This window comes from Thalassophryne amazonica, chromosome 11 (genome assembly GCF_902500255.1).
Source record: "Thalassophryne amazonica chromosome 11, fThaAma1.1, whole genome shotgun sequence".
Classification (NCBI taxonomy): Eukaryota; Metazoa; Chordata; class Actinopteri; order Batrachoidiformes; family Batrachoididae; genus Thalassophryne; species Thalassophryne amazonica.
Window position 1 is genome coordinate 33392958 of NC_047113.1, and position 21227 is coordinate 33414184.

Here is a 21227-nt window from a genome sequence, read left to right on the forward strand (position 1 = left end):
ATCTCTCCATCGTCACTCTCCATACAGGGGCGCGGGTTTAGCCCAAACGACCGTCGGTTAAAGGGCTTCACGGTTCGAATCGAAGCCAGACGAGGATCGAGGCGCAGCTTCATCAGACAATAACACGAGGAAACACCGATCGAACTCACCTCGTGCTCCGAGGAGACTCTCACACGGTTATTATTCCCCACAGAAAAAAAAGAAAAGTGAAAAAATCACTGTCGGTGGGATCTGGAGGAGAAGATAAGACACCTTTTAATTAAATTTGTTTTCTCTCCCCCCTCAGAAAATATCCGTGGCGGTCTCCGGCCGGGTGGTGATGGTGATGTGCGTGAGGGGTTTGGCTACGTCCTGGATGCTGTCATCGTATTGGAACCGATCTGTAATCCTCGGCCCTGAGCTCACAACATAGCCCGCCCCCTCCATCCCTCCTCCATCTCATCCCTCCCTCTCACTTTCCAGCTTCTTCTCTCTGCTCCAGACCCCTGCTGCCCCCACCCTTCTCCACAAGGTCAGATATTATATTATATTATATTATATTATATTATATTATATTATATTATATTATATTATATTATATACTTTTCAGACATTGCTTTGGAGGGACGTGGCAAACAGCAACTCCCTTATAATGATAATAATAATAACCATCATCAACATTATTATTGTTGTTGTTGTCCTTATATTATAATTATATTAGATTATAATTATACTTTTCAGACATTGCTTTGGAGGGGACATGGCAAACAGCAACTCCTTTATAAGATAATAACAACCACCATCATCAAAAATTATTATTGTTGTGTTATCATTATTATATTATATTATATTATATTATATTATATTATATACTTTTCAGACATTGCTTTGGAGAGACGTGGCAAACAGCAACTCTTTTATAATGATAATAATAATAACCATCATCAACATTATTATTGTTGTTGTTGTCCTTATTATATTATAATTATATTAGATTATAATTATACTTTTCAGACATTGCTTTGGAGGGGACATGGCAAACAGCAACTCCTTTATAAGATAACCACCATCATCAAAAATTATTATTGTTGTGTTATCATTATTATATTATAATATATTATATTATATTATATTATATTATATTATATTATATACTTTTCAGACATTGCTTTGGAGGGACGTGGCAAACAGCAACTCCCTTATAACGATAATAATAATAACCATCACCAACATTGTTATTGTCATCCTTATTATATTATATTATAATTATACTATATTATACTATATACTTTTCAGACATTGCTTTGGAGGGGACATGGCAAACAGCAACTCCTTTATAAGATAATAACAACCACCATCATCAAAAATTATTATTGTTGTGTTATCATTATTATATTATATTATATTATATTATATTATATACTTTTCAGACATTGCTTTGGAGAGACGTGGCAAACATCAACTCTTTTATAATGATAATAATAATAACCATCATCAACATTATTATTGTTGTTGTTGTCCTTATTATATTATAATTATATTAGATTATAATTATACTTTTCAGACATTGCTTTGGAGGGGACATGGCAAACAGCAACTCCTTTATAAGATAATAACAACCACCATCATCAAAAATTATTATTGTTGTGTTATCATTATTATATTATAATATATTATATTATATTATATTATATTATATTACCCCGCAACCCGATCCCGGATAAGCAGTTGAAGATGTATGTATCTTATCTAATCTTATCGTAACTTACTTTTCAGACATTATGTTGCTTTAGAGGGGACGTGGCAAGCAGTAACTTCTTTATAATAATAATAATAATAGCAATTATTATTATTATTGTTGTTATTGTGTTATATTATATTAGAACTTACTTTTCAGACATTATGTTTGTTTGAAGGAGGCATGACAAGCAGCAAATCTTTCTATTTAAAAACAAGGCAAGGCAAATTTATTCTTATAGTTCCATTCATGCACAAGGCAAATCAACGTGCTTTACAAAGGCATAAAAATACATTAAAACTAAAACATTAAAATTACATACATCAAGATAGGTCAATGAGTCAACTGAGTCAAAATATCTGAGGTCAGCTCAATAATATGAGTTGACCTCAGATATTTTGTTCCACAGGTGCTGTGCGTTATAAAGGATAAATTCACTTTTTTTTAAACAACCAGTCATAATTTTAAATATTGTTCAAAAATCAAGCCTCAGGGTGAGTGGGGCATCCATACAGGCAGTTAGAAATACACCATACACTCAAAATAGCTAAATAATGCCAACAGCCCACCTTTTTTTTTAAAAACCATCAATGCCTAAATAATACAAACCATCTGAATAATACTACCCACTCAGTACACTTTTTCAAAAACAGCACAATAGTTTAAATCAACCTTGTAACAGTCATAAAAAAGTAGCACCCCACATACTGTTTACTGGATGTGGGGGTAAGCAGTTACATATAACAGCCCCAAAATTTGCTTAATGGTACTTGATAGGCTCTGAACCTTTTAGGGGAAAGCGATGGGATGGCTCAAGACCTTCTCTCTAATAATTCCTTGTTTTTCTCCATATAAAAGTGAAAAATGCCTTGACAAGTACTTTGTATTTTGCCTAACTACTACCACACATTGTATTTTTGTATCCTAGAATGGACATTTTCAGTCTTCTAGCCATATGAGCTTGTCATGATTTGCCTTGGATCTGGGCTCATGTGCTGTTTCGTCTTTTTTATCTGTGAGCCATTCGTCTTTGATTTTCTGGTTATCATGGTTTCAGTCTGTGGTTGTATTTATCTGGTCATTTTATTTTAGTCACTTGTTTAGTCTCATCTTGGTTTGGTTCTGATTACCTCTTTTCTGTGCATATTGCTTTTTTTACTGGTTTTATGCTCTGTTTATCATTTATTTTCTGTGTAGTCATTAGTTGTATTAGCTGTTATACTTTTGCCACATTGCGAGTTCCAGTTTAGGTTCTGGCCCAACCTTTAATGTCTTGGTTATAGTTCTGTATGCCTTCTGTTGATCTTCTTGTTCCTCTTTCACTCTTCTCCACTCTGCTTTGTGTGTTAGCCTCTGCACTATCTTGCACCTGTCCTCCCTCATCTTTGTCTTCCACGCCCCTTCCTGAGTTTTTCCACACACCTGTTCTCAGTCACCACATCTTGTATTCCCACCTGGTTCACTCCCTCACTGCTCGTTTGTTGCACTTCTTGTCTTCATTCCAGCCTGTGTAAGAGGTCTGTGATAAAAGTATCCAACCTTATTATTTTTTTCAAAAACCATATGGATTTGAATCACGTGTGATTACATCAGACATGCTTGAACCCTCGTGGGCATGCAAGAGTTTTTTCACACCTGTCGGTTACGTCATTCGCCTGTGGGCAGTCTTTGAGTGAGGAGTCGCCCACCCTCTCGTCGTTTTTTTCATTGTTTAGGAATGGCTCAGAGACTGCTGCTTTGTTTGATCAAAATTTTTTCAAAAACTGTAAGGCACAACTGAGTGGACACCATTCGATAAATTCAGCTGGTTTTCGGTAAAAATTTAATGGCTGATGAGAGATTTTGGTCTGGTAGTGTCACTTTAAGGACGGCCCACGGCGCCTGACGGCGATCTGCGCTTCGAGGCGGCAGCGTCTCGCCGTTTCAAGTTGAAAACTTCCACATTTCAGGCTCTGTTGACCCAGTAAGTCGTCAGAGAACAGAGAACTTTCAGAAGAAGTCGGCATGAGGAGTTTATTCGGACATTCCATTGTTAACGGACATTTTGTAATGAAAGAACGTGCGGGCAGAGTCGCATGTCAGGCCGGACCCGACCGCGGGGGGTCGAGACAGGAAAAACACCTCTGTTGGAAACCTTAACGGGCAAGTTGGAACATGCCCAAGCTGTTAAACAATTTCTCAGTTACTCACTTGTTGAAAGCCATCAAAAGCCGCCTGAATTTTACAAATGGTTTTCAACACGGAGGTGTTTTTCCTGTCGCGGCCCACACAGATTCGCCGAGTCGTCACGGAAACAACTCGGCAAATTTGCGCGCACGTCTTTCGTTACAAAATGTCCTTAAACAGTGGAATGTCCACATAAAGTCCTCATGCCGGCCTGTTCTGAATCTTCTCTGTTCTCTCACGACGTCCTGGGTGAATTAAGCCTTAAATTAGAATGTTTTCAGGTCGAAACAGGCCGACGACGGCGCTTGGAAGCGCTGCGCGACGTCCCGCTCCGTGGGAAGTCCTTACACCGACAGAAACACCCCATAATCTCTCATCAGCCGTTAAACTTTTCACCGAAAACCAGCTTAATTTCTCATATAGTGTCCACTCGGATATTCCTCACAGGTCCAGAAAAAATGTTGATAAAGCAACGCGCGTCGTCCGCAGCGGCTATTCAGACAAAGAGATTCCGACGGGCGGGGTGGAGCACTCCTCACTCAAGGCCTGCCCACAGGCGAATGACATCACCGACACGCGTGAAAAAACTCACGCATGCGCACGAGGGTTCAAGCATGTCTGACGTAAAAACATATGAATCAAATCCATTTATTTTTTGAAAAAAATAAAAAGGACCTCTTTTTTTCATCACAGACCCCGTATTTTTTATTTTATTTTTTTTTGTAGTCCTTGATCATTGTGTTCTGCTGGTTACAGCCTCGTTTGTTTTTCTTTGCCTTTTTGCCTCAGCCCATGTTACAACTGTCTCGCCGTGCCACTGAGCCCAGCCTATTTGACCACGCCTTTTTGCCTTGTACTTTCCTGTACTTCTGTATTGCTGACTGACCACCTGTGTATCGTATCCTCACCTGTGTTCCAAGATAAAGCCTTTTTATACTCCACCCTCTGAGTCTGTAAGTCTGCATTTGTGTCCAGCATTCAGTCTGTTCCACACCATGGGCTCTGACAGAACAGCAGACATATGCTGTTTGGGTTTCCCAGTTATATCACCGGAGAATCTTCAGACTTTTCCTTACTCTCTGCACAAGGAACAGTTCAGGTTTTTATACAGCATCATCTACAAAACCAGATGTAGACCCAAAACTTAATACTGTGTTCTTTCTCTTCTGTAGTAACATCCCAGAGAATAATGTAAATCATAGTTAATTTTTTGTCATATATTGATCACATATTGATTGAACAACCTAGAATCAGAATCCGAACTTAATTTGTTGCCAAGTAAGTTCTCCCATACAAGGAATTTGATCTGATGTCATTGGTGCATAAACAACAATAAAAAGAAAAGAAAAAAATACTTCTGTAAGAAGTGAAGGAGTCAATTAGACAAATAAACAAATGGGTAAAACTATGTTTACTGATAAATAAATATAACATAGTGGATTGGAGCTGTGCAAAAGCATGCAGATGTACGTAAAGTACCTTCCAGTGCAGGAATGATCAGTCTGTACTTTGTGGGAGTGTGTGTGTGTGTGTGGGGGGGGGGTCCAGGTTTTGGTCCTGATGGACCTCAGCCATCTGCCAGAGGGGAGGGTGACAAAAAGTTTGTGTCCTGTGTGAGAGGGATCGGCCACTATCTTCCTTGCGCACATCAGGGCCCTGGAGGAACACAGGTCCTGTAGGGAAGGCAGATTGCAGTCGATCACCATCTCCACTGCGTGTATGATGCGCTGCAGTCTGCACCAAGTATAGAAATATAATATTTCCAACAGTATGTTGCAAGTTGAATGTGCAACTTGGGGAGAAAGTGAATTTGGAGTTAATTTAGAGCTCAACTGTCAGTGCTCTATTGGTATCCATGCATTTCTTGTTCAGATTTTTTTTTAATGAGATTTGTCTCATATGATGCAATTGTCAAAGGTGTGTAGAGCACTCAGAGACTTGATTACTAAACAATATGACAAAGGTTGTTAAAAAAAATACTTGTCTTTGAAATCAACTGACACAGAAAGAATGAGATAAAGTGTCAACTAATGCTGTATTCCAAAGAGCTTGAAACTCGAACGGTTCCAGCATCCTGTTTGAAAAAGAACTTTGGAACAGCACTTGAAGTTGCAGCTCCAGTTGGGAATTTTGAACCAAATCCCTCAATCCGGAGTTCATACATATAGGAGCCATTGTGCTGACACAACACTGAACATGGCAGCACCTGTGGAGTCACTGCAAATAATGAGGTAACAGCCAAATAAACTTATTTTCCTTCATGCGCTTCCAATAAAGGGTATAGCAAATCATTTTAAAAACACATTACATCGGCCTACTGTACAGATATTAAAATGTGTCTCCAATGCGCCAATTATCTGTGTAAGCTGGATATATCAATATAGTGTATGAATCAAATATCTCATGAGTCAGTATAGATATTCATAATTGCAGAACTTGCCACTTCTGTCTGTCCGGGATAAACTCCCAAACTATAATATGTAGCCCTAAAAACTATATATATTCTGAATCCTCATGGCATGGGGAACAAACTGGTACCATTTTTTTTAAGTTGAACTGAAAATTACCCCCAAAATAGCCGGCTGTGGGTATGACCAGGTAGATTCAAATTTCCAGCCCTGTATATGTGTTGGCCATCTCTGTTTAGTCAATCCCTTTCTACAGCACACTCAGCACAGCACAGCCACAGCACACTCAGCAAAACAACAGCATGCTTAGGCTGAGGCTGTGGGTATGACCAGGCAGATTCAAATTTCCAGCCCTGTATATGTGTTGGCCATCTTTGTTTATATAATCCCTTTCTTCAGCTACTTTATGTTCTCAACTGTTAAGCACCTGACTGTCCTGTACAACCCAGTTTGCCTTCCTGTCTGAATACAATCATTTTATGTTTGTAAAATTTCAATGTAAAAACAGTGAAATACACCACTACCTCAATTTTGATTCATTGATATTTACATTTACTGTTACCTACCTTTTGTGTGTAATTTTGTTATAAATTTGATTGCAAAACAAAGTCTGCATGAAGGACTTCAATCAATCAATCAATCAATTTTATTTATATAGCGCCAAATCACAACAAACAGTTGCCCCAAGGCGCTTTATATTGTAAGGCAAGGCCATACAATAATTACGTAAAAACCCCAACGGTCAAAACAACCCCCTGTGAGCAAGCACTTGGCGACAGTGGGAAGGAAAAACTCCCTTTTAACAGGAAGAAACCTCCAGCAGAACCAGGCTCAGGGAGGGGCAGTCTTCTGCTGGGACTGGTTGGGGCTGAGGGAGAGAACCAGGAAAAGACATGCTGTGGAGGGGAGTAGAGATCAATCACTAATGATTAAATGCAGAGTGGTGCATACAGAGCAAAAACAGAAAGAAACACTCAGTGCATCATGGGAACCCCCCGGCAGTCTAAGTCTATAGCAGCATAACTAAGGGATGGTTCAGGGTCACCTGATCCAGCCCTAACTATAAGCTTTAGCAAAAAGGAAAGTTTTAAGCCTAATCTTAAAAGTAGAGAGGGTGTCTGTCTCCCTGATCTGAATTGGGAGCTGGTTCCACAGGAGAGGAGCCTGAAAGCTGAAGGCTCTGCCTCCCATTCTACTCTTACAAACCCTAGGAACTACAAGTAAGCCTGCAGTCTGAGAGCGAAGTGCTCTATTGGGGTGATATGGTACTATGAGGTCCCTAAGATAAGATGGGACCTGATTATTCAAAACCTTATAAGTAAGAAGAAGAATTTTAAATTCTATTCTAGAATTAACAGGAAGCCAATGAAGAGAGGTCAATATGGGTGAGATATGCTCTCTCCTTCTAGTCCCCGTTAGTACTCTAGCTGCAGCATTTTGAATTAACTGAAGGCTTTTCAGGGAACTTTTAGGACAACCTGATAATAATGAATTACAATAGTCCAGCCTAGAGGAAATAAATGCATGAATTAGTTTTTCAGCATCACTCTGAGACAAGACCTTTCTAATTTTAGAGATATTGCGTAAATGCAAAAAAGCAGTCCTACATATTTGTTTAATATGCGCTTTGAATGACATATCCTGATCAAAAATGACTCCAAGATTTCTCACAGTATTACTAGAGGTCAGGGTAATGTCATCCAGAGTAAGGATCTGGTTAGACACCATGTTTCTAAGATTTGTGGGGCCAAGTACAATAACTTCAGTTTTATCTGAGTTTAAAAGCAGGAAATTAGAGGTCATCCATGTCTTTATGTCTGTAAGACAATCCACTTCAAATGTGTTTGTCTTTTAACCAAATATTTCCACTTAGTTTGGGGAGTCCACCTCTTATAGTTCTGCTGGACAAACTTTAGCCCATTAACTATTATATTTATAAGACATCAGCATTACAAAAACAAATGATTGGCATTTGGCTTATGTCTAAAACAGGTTAACCCGGGCAGTGCTGGTACCCCAGCTAGTATCTTTAATAGGCATTTACTTACTTGAAAAGGTTTATAGTATGACCTCTTTAATGTCTTCATTTTGGCTACACACACAAAACTCAAGTCAGTTGCTAAAGCTTAAGATGCTTATTTTAAATATAACAGAAAAAGAGACATTCAGTTGAGTGGTAAAACGCTACCAAGATGCAACAGGAATGCAGATCCCAACCCTTGAATTTGTCATTGGTAAATAATATTTCATTATACCCACATTGTTTTCCAGAGATGCACAAAACTGCATAGAATTCTACTTATGCGTGTGTGTGTTTATGTTTAGTTTATTTTATTTTGAGGACCATGGTTTTTTTTTTTTCATGAGACATGCACAAAGAAATGCTCCCCCCACCCCCTGCCCCAATTTTTTCTGTGTTTTGAGTTTAGAATAAAAATGTAAAGAATTCCTGGCGCCACCCATGGATCCACAGCAGTGCCAACATTTAATGAGTTCTTTCTTGGCCAATGCCCCGTTCTTCAAATTTCATGAAAATCAGATCAGTTATTTATTTATTTAATTTTTTGTAATCTTGGTGAAATCCAACCAACCAATAGACATGCATGAATCACTAGCATTGCATAATCCAGAGGTTTAGAGATTGGAGAGGCGAATTTGTGACCAGAGGAGCTTTGGTTCAAATCCTAGTCAGACTGGAAAAAAATCAATAAAGTCTCTCAGGCAAGGCTGGTCCTGGCGTGCACTGAGCCCCTTGCTTGGTAGCACGCTGACACTGGTGTGTGGGTGTGTGTGAACCAACATACGTAAAACGCTATGAGCTTCTAGATCAGAAGGAAAAGTGCTGCAGATATACAGTTCATTTACATAAATCTATATTGCTATTAAAATATTATTATTACACTGTAACAGGCCATATTACTTGTGTACAGTAATATATTTATGGTAAATAATATTGTTTTATATCACATAATTTATATAAGAAGATAATATCAGTTACCATGAAACCTTTAAAGACCACAAAATATCTCACAAACAATAATCCATTTTAGATTAACAAAAATCACACATCCATATCTTTGTTTACTCTTAAGTAATATTTTATGCTTGGGCTGATTTTGTCAGCTCGTAATGTGCGTAATGATTTTAAAGTTGAATGTGCACTCAGAAATCATAGATACTGGTAAGAAACGGCCAAAAATTACCTCCACTAACTGACAGAGGGTAGTCACACTTTTGTCCTCATCACAACTTTGTGATGTCATGGATGGGTAGGAAGGCTAAAGATAAACAAAGGGAAAACTTATTTTACAAAATTAAACACAACTGAAAAAAGGGGTGAAGGTAATTTATAACGTGCAGGCGTCATTTTTTTTTCTTTTTTCAAAACTTTATTTCAACAAACACAACAACAAACAAACGAACAAAACATAAGGCCAAAGAGATATAAAAAGGAAATAGAAGAAAAAAAAGGAGTTCCTTTTTAGTAATATTTAACGTAAACTACATGAACATCAGAATGCCAGGGGGAGGCGAAGGCAAAAGCAATTATATATATATTACATACATTTTTTGGTAACACAATAAAAAAAAAAAATACAAAAGAAAATGTCTATACAATATGAGATCAAGAAATGTTGAATATATTAAGTGACAAGCAGCTATTATATGTAAGGATTGCTTTTTGATTTGAGCTTTTTGCTATGGAGGACAAATACATTTCAATTTCTTGTATAACAACAGGGAAAAATAAAGCTGTGTTTGAAAATTTACATTTGTGTATGTAAAATTTTGTAAAAACAACAATTAAATTTAAAACCATCTTTTTGTTTCTGAGGAGATTCGTGTGAATACCAAAAATGACATGTTCAAATTTGAATAAAAAAGCAGGATCCAACTTACTGATAAATTGCTGACAATCTTTCCAAAAGATTTTCGTGACTGGACAGCTCCAGAAAAGGTGACTAATAGTTTCAGGAGTTTTTTTTTGCAAAAAGAACAGCTGGGATCAATAGTTTTGAGAATTTTTTTTTTTTTTTACCATATATTGATTTGTGGGGTAAATTCTATGAAAAAGTTTAAACGCTACATCTTTCATTTTGTTATTTATCATAGGTTTTTGGAGGATGGACCAGCTCTGGTTCCAGATATTATCATTTACAAAGTTTCACCAGTAAAAAAATACATTGGGCACAGATATTATATCCTGTTGAAATAGGGCACGAATTATTTTGTTATTTTTACGAGCATTAGATGCAAAACAAGTTTTCCCAACAGCAGTGTCAGGTACACATGATACATAGTTCCACTAAAGCAGTTCGACTTGAACAGTTCACAGGTTTCAGGCCTCGTTTTTTTTTTTTTTTTTTTTTTTTTTTTTTTTGGTTTTTGTTTTTATATTTGTTTATTTCTAGAAACCCACGGACACGTGCCAGTACGATATGCCAGTGACGTACTACACATTGATGGGTTTTATTTGCCTCTTGTTTATGATGAAGATTGTCCCTTGACAGTAGCCGTCACTTATCACTGACGTAATTTCCGGTTTCCCATGCTAGAGAACTGTTCGTCGCTTTACTGAAAAAGGCGAACAAAGTGACCGTCAGCAGCAGTCAGTCATGATTAAACTCGAAGGACTTGGGCCTAAAATGGACCCAGAGATGCTCAAGAAGAAGATGCGGCAAGATGTCATCACATCTTTACGAAACTTTCTTATATATGTCGCTCTTCTACGAGCCAGTAAGTGCACGTGCCGTTAGAGGTTTAGGATCGATTCTTCATAAAACCACTTTTTTAATTTAACTGTAACTCTATTTGATTAGATGATATTTGCTGATTTTTAAATTTTAGCAGGTCAATATGAAATCAGCATTAAAGGTGAAGTCGGTGTTAATTATTTTTACACATTTACTCAGGTGATCATAAAACATACACAGATCATAGATCCTTGTCATTTGATTGGTGGTTTGTATATCACGTGATAGGCTATGGCTCATTCGGTTCCATACATTTTGCACCATTGCATGCTGTGCCCACCTTAACGTAAGAACAGTGATAGTGCTTACTTTGAAAACAAACATGATGGGATTTGTTTTGGTGACAGACAACGATTTGAATGAGCTAAATGACACTGCTCATTGTTCTAACACAAGAAAAACAAATCCAGTAAGCCATCTGGAGGCATTTTCAGTATTTTCTGAAGTAGAAGCGCTGTCAAATGAAGAGCTTGACAAATTTCTGTTGCAATTTTTCGCTGGACTGAGGAGTTTACTGTTATAATGACAACCCAATCTCAAGGCAGTTCGTGATGGTATTACGAAAAGTAAATTAATGGTTCCTGAGGCCGTCATAAAAATGGGGCACTTTTCATGATGGAGGCACGAATTCATTTTGTGATGGGGACACGAAATGTGGAGTGACACGGGGAGGGGGCTGCGGTGTTTGGGTTAGGGGAAGGGAGAGACTTAACGTTGTGGTTAGAGTTAGGAGAAGGGGTAGGATTAGAAATAATAAAATAAAAAAACATGTAATAAAAATGTCACTCATTTTGTGACGGGCATGAAAAAGTGTGAGACTGGCTGTATAATGAACAATTTTGGATTGGATTGCTATTTATTTAAAGTTTGTGTCAGACTGTTTGGAACCTCTTGACCTCAAAAGACCACCAAAATGTAAGTCCCTTTTCTATCAAATGACAAGGATCTATTTTAGGCATTATATAAAACAAATAATGTTTTTCATTCATGCAATGGAAAGAATATTTCATGAGGTGAAAGATGAAATGTTCTCTTCAATGAGGCACTTCACTCATAAACATTATTTGTCTAATGATAATAACGGTCACAAGTTGCAGCTCAGTATGATTCCTCCAAATGAGTGCATCTCTCAGTTGGAAAGCTCACAAAAATTCATATGGTTACTGATGTGACAAGGATGGAAGCTGACCTGGACACAGAAGTAAAAAATGTGCACAAATTTTCATACTCAAACTACAAAGTAACGCATCACATCGCCAATACAGACGACTTTGTCAGTTCTGTCTCTGGGATTTAGGACTGTGATTGGTCATAAAGTGTTTCAATGATTGAAGCAAAAATGTTGTGATTTTTCCATTCCTTATCCAAATAAATAAATAAAATGGAACAGGGAATGGTAGTAATCTTTTGTGCAGAGGAGAGGAATTGTTCAGTAAAATCATTTAAATCATCTTCTGAGGACTGCAGTGAAAACATGCGCTGTTGGCCCCCTCTGACAAATGTCATAACTATTACTTGGGTTGCTCAGATCCCACAGACTACAATACAAGTCCCAATAAGTTGGTACACCAATGTCAGGGTGCTGTCATGCAAGGCGCTCACTACACACCAGGAGGAACTTGGGGATTAAGTGCCTCGCCCAAGGGCCCTGAACGATTTAGTGACGGTGTATTGTTTATTTTATTTCATTTTAATTGTAGCAGAACCTAACTGGTTGTATTTGCTCTATTTTTAGCTCCTTACGTGTTAAAGAAGTTGGACAGCATCTGAGCAGAGTGGTTGGTCTTTCTTTTCATCCAGCAGATGTTCTTCTGCATCAGAGACATTATGGGCGCTCATCGGCAGACACCTGTGGAAGATGACCAGTGTTCTTGCACCTGATGAATCATTTAGTTTTGTTCTTTATATATTCTTTATCATGACATTAGACTGCTTTTTTAAGTTGAAATAAATACCAAGAGTAAACTAAGCCTGGCTTTGATTTTGTGAAATAAAGGCAAGTTATGGTGAATGTATCAGTTTAGTTTTAAGGTGAAGATTGAGGTAAAAAAATGCTCGACCACTCCTTTAAAAAAAAATACTTAATGCACGGAAAGAGGTTTGCAGCACCTTTCACATTGTCAAAATAGTTCATTAATTTATTGTACCTCAATGGGATAAGGAGTTGGGTGATCAATATGTTGACCTGGGTTTGATTCCCAGTCAAGTCAAGCTCCCTGTCTGTGTCCTTGGACAAAATGTTTCATCTGCATTGTCTGTCCATTCAGCTGTAAGTGGGTAACCAGCTGTGGCTGGGGAAGCAACCTGCAATGGAATGGTGTCCTGTCCAGGTGGAGTTGTCGTCTCTCATCCAGTATGTGTGGATAAGCATGGTTTACCAGTGGACCTCATGACCTGTATAGGCCTTACTTCTCAACAGTGAATGTAGAAAATAAGAAGCGTGTAAATGTTTTATCTTTCACATGTTACATGCGATTAGTCTTTTTGCTCCTATAGCCAGGTCGGATGACTGATGTGCACGTGAGGACCGCTGCGAGCCTCAACCAGAGTTTTCTCTGGCTTCACCCTGTCCAGGCATAGTTCACATAGTTCAGTAACTATTTTTTTTGTTGAATAATTTAATCACGGACTTCCAACATGCATATAGAAAGAGTCACTCCACTGCCACGACGTTGACTCAAATGTCTGATGATTGGCTCAGAGAGGTTGATAAGAATATAGTTGGCACTCTTTCGCGATTTCTCTGCTGCTTTTGATATCACTGACCTTGAGTTGTTATTGGAAAAACTTGCTGGTTATGGATTTGAGCTTTCAGCTCTTACTTGGTTTTATAGTTATCTAACAGGACTCACACAGTGTTTTTTAATGGCAGCTTTTGTGACACCAGGAGTGTAAATTAGTAAGTATAGTAACTACCTATAGATAAAGTTACTATACTAACTTTATCAAAGATAAAGTTAGTAATGTATGCTGATGATTCAACCATTTATACATCCGCACGCTCACACAATGACATGGAAGCTGTCTTAAATACAGAATTGCACAAGGTGGTTGGGTAACATCCAATAAGTTAGTGTTAAATACAATAAAGACTAATTGCATGATTATTGGTTCCAGTCGTTATGAAAAATCCCATATAAACAAAATGTGAGAATAAATCAAGTTGATGAGATTAAGCTGCTGGGTGTAATGTAGACTCAAAATTATGGAAAAAAACATAAATTATATTTCTGTAAAAATGAGCAGGGGTTTATTGATTATGAGAAGACATCCAAGATTTTTAAGTTGTACAACTTTGAATTATGCTATTAAAGTATTATTTGTATACCTGGACTATTGCCCAACAGTTTGGTCAAATGCCTCTGGATAAATAAATTACAGATTATTCATAATAAGGCTGCTCGTATAGCACTCAACTGCAGTTATAGGACAAATACTATTACAATGCATAAAAAATTTTAACTGGATGTTAAAGATAGACTTTTATATTCACAGATCATTTTTACCAGAAAGATTATTGTCACTAAGTTACGTGTATTTTGTTTAGGAATTTCTCCTTCAGTTCAGAAAATCATGCATACATAACCAGGCATGCTGTGGTGGGAAACTTTACGTTACCTGTAACCCGGACTGATGCCATAAAAACACTGGCATACTTAGGGGTATGAAGGAATGGAATTTGTTACCAGAACGCATCAAACTCATTTCAAATGAATGTTCTTTTAAGTTACTTCTAAACGATATTTGTGGACATAACAAGCAAACTGGGTATGGCTTTTGATCATTTATAGATGGGTTTTTTGTGTATGTGAATTGATTAGATGTGATGATTGATTTTACTGGAACTTGATTTGTTTTTGTTTTGTGTTTTTTTTTTTTTTCTCATATTTTTGAATGCATTTTTTGATTTCTGTATATTGTTTGTTGACTTGTGTGGACCCCAGGAAGAATAGGGGGATCCAAATAAATAATAAACATTCTCCAAATGCTCAGCAGACAAATACTTATTTGAAGCTGTTTGTTCACAACAACTGTGTTAAACCTTTTGGACAAGCCCACTGCTGTTTCTAGATTCCAAACAAATAGACTTGTCACATTCAGTATTTGACATTGTTCATTTTGTACAAAAAGCTGCAAAGGGTGCGCGATGTCCAGGAATATATACATTTTTTTTATTTTTAAAAAAGCTGCAGCAAAAAAATGGCACAATGAGCTAAGAGCTGGAGGAAAATGTGAAGCTACTGCCCCAAAGAAATTGGGCTTCTTTAGAAAGTGCTTTAAGTTGGTCATTTCACAGGTCTGTTACCACATGGGTGAGCACTGGTGCTGATGACACAGTTGACTACTTTCTGGATGAGATAACATTTGCCTTGACCTTTGGAACACTCACTTTATACAGGAGGCCTTAATGCTGAGTCAACTACAAGAACAGGCCTGTGGTTTTGTTTTTGTGTACAGCCAGTACAAGCAGGGTAATGTACTGACCTGCTGCAAACTAGAACGCCAATGTTTGTTATATACTCAACAAAAATTTAAACGCAACACTTTTGGTTTTGCTCCCATTTTGTATGAGATGAACTCAAAGATCTAAAACTTTTTCCACATACACAATATCACCATTTCCCTCAAATATTGTTCACAAACCCGTCGAAATCTGTGATAGTGAGCACTTCTCCTTTGCTGAGATAATCCATCCCACCTCACAGGTGTGCCATATCAAGATGCTGATTAGACACCATGATTAGTGCACAGGTGTGCCTTAGACTGCCCACAATAAAAGGCCACTCTGAAAGGTGCAGTTTTGTTTTATTGGTGGGGGGATACCAGTCAGTATCTGGTGTGACCACCATATGCCTCATGCAGTGCAACACATCTCCTTCGCATCATCCGAGAAGAGAACACCTCTCCAACGTGCCAAACACCAGCGAATTTGAGCATTTGCCCACTCAAGTTGGTTACGACGACGAACTGGAGTCAGGTCGAGACCCCGATGAGGATGACGAGCATGGAGATGAGCTTCCCTGAGACGGTTTCTGACAGTTTGTGCAGAAATTCTTTGGTTATGCAAAGCGATTGTTTCAGCAGCTGTCCGAGTGGCTGGTCTCAGACGATCTTGGAGGTGAACATGCTGGATGTGGAGGTCCTGGGCTGGTGTGGTTACACGTGGTCTGCGGTTGTGAGGCTGGTTGGATGTACTGCCAAATTCTCTGAAACGCCTTTGGAGACGGCTTATGGTAGAGAAATGAACATTCAATACACGAGCAACAGCTCTGGTTGACATTCCTGCTGTCAGCATGCCAATTGCACGCTCCCTCAAATCTTGCGACATCTGTGGCATTGTGCTGTGTGATAAAACTGCACCTTTCAGAGTGGCCTTTTATTGTGGGCAGTCTAAGGCACACCTGTGCACTAATCATGGTGTCTAATCAGCATCTTGATATGGCACACCTGTGAGGTGGGATGGATTATCTCAGCAAAGGAGAAGTGCTCACTATCACAGATTTAGACTGGTTTGTGAACAATATTTGAGGGAAATGGTGATATTGTGTATGTGGAAAAAGTTTTAGATCTTTGAGTTCATCTCATACAAAATGAGAGCAAAACCAAAAGTGTTGCATTTATATTTTTGTTGAGTGTATATAGTTAGTTAGTTAGCACTGTTGCCTCACAGCAAGAAGGTCATGGGATCAATTCCCACCTGTGGCCTTGCTGTGTGGAGTTTGCATGTTCTGCCTGTGTTTGTGTGGGTTTCCTCCGGGTGCTCCGGCTTCCTCCCACATCCAAGGAAGTGCAGGCTAGGTGAATTGGAAACGTTAAATTATCCATAGGTCTTGGTGTGGGTGTGAATGTGTTATTCTGTCTGTATGTGGCCCTGTGATAGATTGGTGTACAGGGTGCACCCCGCCTCCTGTCCTGTGACAGCTGGGATAGAAAATGGATAGAAGGATGAAATAATTAGTCAAGTAATCAATTAGTAGATTGGCAGAAACAATAATTATGGGCTATCAACAATGAATTAAGAAATATTTTATATTAAATCAATATAACAGACTAACCACTCTGGCGTCTGTTTTTACAGAACTGATATATTTAGATGTCTTTTGGTGTTGGAGCGTTGATTAATCAAAACGATCTGAAAATAACAAACTGCAGAAAACTTTTTTCTTTATTTTTTAAATTTAAATATGTTATCAGATTTTACAGACTTAATATGCAATTAATATTAAAAGTAATAGTTGATAAATAATATGTGCAGCTGTATAAATACTATGTATTACACGTTTTAGTTTTCTAGCATTGACTTTTTCTCAGCTAAGATCTCTTTTAATTTAAAGGTATTCCAACTCGTCTGACATTTCAGTAAGTGTTTAAAACATTTTTTTAATGTAAAATTATTCGCCAGAAATGCCATTTAAAGTGACGCACATTCACTCGATCACCGCCAGGAGGTAGTAGCGATCCACTCTAGATAATGGAGGCGTCGACAAATGGCTGCAAAACAGCGGTTTGTGTGTGAATGAGGCCAGTAAGAATAAAAAAAAAAAAAAAAAAAAAGATCGGGGTTCATTTTTAATATTCTATTTAATGTGTGGCCGTAACGGAGGAGGAGCTGAGCGGAAATCGTCCAGATCTTGGAGACAAAGACACCTCGGACCAGGTTCGCCCACAGACCTGTCTGACTGACTGGAGGTAGGCTGCAAGACTCAAGCCTATGTGATGAGACAGATAGAGTGGCTGTTTGGAATCATCTTACTTTTGTTACCAGCTGCATCACAAATAGATTAAAAAAAAAAAAAACACAATTCCACTTCTCATCACACACAACCTATTATGGACTTCCCGGGTCATTTTCAGCACATCTTTCAGCAGCTAAACTACCAGCGCCTCCATGCTCAGCTGTGTGATTGTGTGGTGACAGTTGGAGACCGGAGCTTCCAAGCACATCGCTCCATCCTAGCAGCTTGCAGCTCTCACTTCAGGGCTCTCCTCAGTTCCGGCAACAGCAGCGATGGAGGAGGACAAGCTGTATCCGACAGACCAGGAGGCCCCGGTGAGATGGTGCTGGATCCAGAGGTGGTAACCCCAGAGGCCTTCTCCACTTTGCTAGACATGATTTACACCTCCACCCTCTCTTTGGGGGCCTCCAATGTGATGGATGTACTCTTGGCCGCTTCGCACCTGCATCTCAATGCCGTTGTCAAAGCCTGCAAACTCCATTTGTCAAGACAAAACTTCCCCGCCTTGCCACCCAAAGGGTGGAGATCAGTGCAGCAGCAGAGTCTGACCTTGCAGGGGTCGGGCGAGTGCAGCTTGGTTACATCAGCCATGGAGGAGGATCTAGAGGAAGAGGGAGACGGGGTGGAGGTGAGCCAGTCTGGAAGTGTAGAAGATGAGGGGATCAGGGCGAGAGGTGATGGTGGTGGTGGTGAGTGGAGCGCAGCTCCAACCTCAAGGCATAAGCGCAAGTCACACAAAGACATGTCAGATGACAGGAAGAGATCCTGCAGGATGTCTGGAGAAAACTGCAGAGAGCGCTCTCCAACTGTAACCAGAAGTATCAACATCGGTGAGGAGGGGAACCAACTGATGTCCCCAGACTCCCTGAAGGTGTCTGGTGCGCCGTGGCAGAGCCAAAGTGAGGAGGAGGTGGAGGAGAAATACGAAGCAACCAAGGGAGAGCTGGAGGAAGTCCAGCTTCCGAGCCAGTCCGACAGCAGCACGGGAGGTATGTGTCAGAAGAATGGCGACGGAGAGAATATGGTGAAAGTCAAAATGGGAGATGAGTTTAAGGAGGAGGGTGAGGAGCAGAAGATGGCTGTGATTGATGTGAAAAAAGAACATCTGAGCTCATTCTCTTCAGATTTGGAGATGCTGGCCAATAATTCTCCTCCATCCCCATCAGACGAGTCCAGCAATCGTTTGGAGTCTCAAATGGATGATGAGAAAATACCTGTAGAGAAAACACCAGCACTTCCAGTCATCTCTTTGAAACAATTGAGCTCAGATCTTCACACTGATGTGCCATATGAGGTTGAAGATGTAAGGGAGGCATCCGTTGATGGTGAATGTCTAGACAGCCTTTCTGAATTGGCTTTTTCCTGCTTCCTTAATCCCAGTAGCGAAAGTGTCATGGGGGCTTTGACAGAGGAAGTCACCACAGATGCCCTCACTGCTGCTGCCACCGCGGCAGCAACTGCAGCTGACGCTCCATCGGAGGTCGAATCCTGTCCAAACACTGACAAGGGGAACGCTTCTCATTCCTCTGATTCTGCTTCCTCTTTTGTTTTTCCTGTAACATCTGTCCCTTTGCAGCAGCTCCTCCCCACTCAGAGCCCCGGGTTCAGTGACACGCTGATCCTTCAACCCACACAGAGTTCTGCTGCAAGGTTTGTGACGGGCATCACACCCGGCTTCGGTCTTGACGCGTCGCTTGTTCAACCCTCAAAGGTCGGGAAAACCAGAGGATGCGGCGGCTCACTGATAACCTTCCGGCGTATCGCCCCCAAAGTGCTACCTGGATCAGAAACCAGCACAAACCCCGATCCTTCCTCCGCATCAGCAGTGGACGCTGTTGATCGCCCGTCACTAACGCGAGCTTCAGAGGACGTTCTGTTCAAATGTAAGAAAGCTGCCTCAGAGGACCACGTGTTGTTGGTGGAAGGGGAGAAGAAATATGCCTGCAAAATCTGCTGCAAGACGTTTATGAACCTGACTGACTGTAAGAAGCACATTCGAGTCCACACAGGGGAGAAACCGTACCCCTGTCCAAAGTGTGGCAAACGCTTCAGCCAATCCTCCCATCTCTACAAACACTGTAATACCTGCCAACAGACGGACACCCTGCTCTGACCTGCACTTCAAACTCAGCTTTGGGAGACAGCGTCTGTACTTTAAACCAAAATCATCGTGTTCAATCACACTGTGTTTTTTAATCTATTATATGAAATGAATCAAACTGTATATAAACTGAGGTGAAAACTTACATGAGTATTTTAAGGATAAGTGATAGAGGAATTTTATAACACGCACCATTTCTTTTAATGTTTATTTTTCAGAAACACTTGATTCCACATAAAACTGGAGTGGTGCCCAGTTCAAAATCAGCATTAACTTTAGAATAAAGTGCTCACTATCAAGTATAAGCGTAAATGTATGAATAAACAGCACTGTGCAAAAAAAAAAAAAAATCTTAGGCATGATTAAATATCTTAAAGATGCTGCAACATTGATGACAACTTTCTAAATATCAAATAATTTAGTCAATATTGTTGACTAAATAAATATCTGGTGGAACTAGTCTTTACCCATTATTTTGTAAGAACACCATGTCGATCATTTGATTAATTATTATTATCATCATGGTTGTCTTTGTGGAATCATGTGCTTCATTCACACATGCACTGCAATCCTGAACATATCTAGGTAGTATGAGGCTCTGTAAGCAAGAGTGTAAGCGTTGAATCTGCTGGTCCAGACTCTAAGTGAACTTTAATCTGCCAGTGTCCTGGTCTACGTAATTTGTAAATGAGCCCATGTATCAATGTTTAGTTTGTTTTTTTCCTGTACAGTGACTTGTCAATCATTAATTTTTTTCAAACCCATTGTTAGTGACACTTCACTCCAAAACATTGGTATTTTTACCAACTTGCACTCATCTGTGCAAATACTACTCGCATTAATACATGTACAACAATATACGACCATCCCTGGCTCTCAAGACCAGGCACCTAAGTGGCTCTACTCTTCTTTTTTTTTTTTTTTTTTAGATATTTAGATATACCATAGTATACACTATGTTCTACCTTAGATTTGGAATGTATAATAGAAGATATACCTTACTGAATTTTCATGTGATGTTTATATTTAAGATAAGATCAGCTTTACTGTTATCCCTAAGGAAAGTATTTTACCAGAGTACCGAAACAGTAAACAGTGAACTTTTTTTAACAATAAGTACAACAAATTTATGTGAAATGACTGGAAGATACTTGCACAAAAGATGTTTGACAATATTGCATATAACTCTGAGTAACTTAACTCTGTTCATTATGTATTCATCCTGCAGAAGAGGGAGGAATTATACACTCTGATTGCCACAGGTAGGAAGACCTCCTGTGGTGTTCTGTGGTGCACCTCAGTGGTCTCAGTCTTTGGCTGAAGGTGCTCTGACAGGACGTCAGT

At 39.2% G+C, this 21227-nt stretch overlaps 3 protein-coding genes across 4 annotated transcripts in view; 2 read left to right on the plus strand and 1 right to left on the minus strand.

The window, feature by feature from the left end:
• frmpd1b (FERM and PDZ domain containing 1b) overlaps positions 1-302 on the minus strand; it is a 104700-nt gene extending 104398 nt beyond the window's left edge. For both annotated transcript variants that reach the window (XM_034181155.1, XM_034181154.1), the window contains exon 1: positions 150-302. The gene's annotated coding sequence lies outside the window, so the exon portion shown is untranslated. The remainder of the gene's footprint in view (positions 1-149) is intronic.
• A 10505-nt stretch (positions 303-10807) lies between these two features.
• On the plus strand, positions 10808-13014 carry tomm5 (translocase of outer mitochondrial membrane 5 homolog (yeast)). The gene is made up of 2 exons (XM_034181300.1): positions 10808-11028; positions 12781-13014. Exons 1-2 carry the CDS (start codon positions 10908-10910, stop codon positions 12813-12815), a joined length of 156 nt encoding a protein of 51 aa, XP_034037191.1. The 5' UTR covers positions 10808-10907; the 3' UTR covers positions 12816-13014.
• A 4493-nt stretch (positions 13015-17507) lies between these two features.
• On the plus strand, positions 17508-19928 carry LOC117520705 (zinc finger and BTB domain-containing protein 5-like). Its single transcript, XM_034182006.1, has one exon. The coding sequence runs from the start codon at positions 17877-17879 to the stop codon at positions 19893-19895; it is 2019 nt and encodes a 672-aa protein (XP_034037897.1). The 5' UTR covers positions 17508-17876; the 3' UTR covers positions 19896-19928.
• The last annotated feature ends 1299 nt before the right edge of the window (positions 19929-21227 follow it).

What these genes read in the sequence shown, in the direction of transcription:
- tomm5 (XM_034181300.1), top strand. Translation starts at nt 10,908, where the DNA reads ATGATTAAACTCGAAGGACTTGGGCCTAAAATGGACCCAGAGATGCTC. An exon ending in TGTCGCTCTTCTACGAGCCA is followed by an intron (nt 11,029 to 12,780) that starts GTAAGTGCACGT and finishes CTCTATTTTTAG; the next exon opens with CTCCTTACGTGTTAAAGAAG.
- LOC117520705 (XM_034182006.1), top strand. Translation starts at nt 17,877, where the DNA reads ATGGACTTCCCGGGTCATTTTCAGCACATCTTTCAGCAGCTAAACTAC.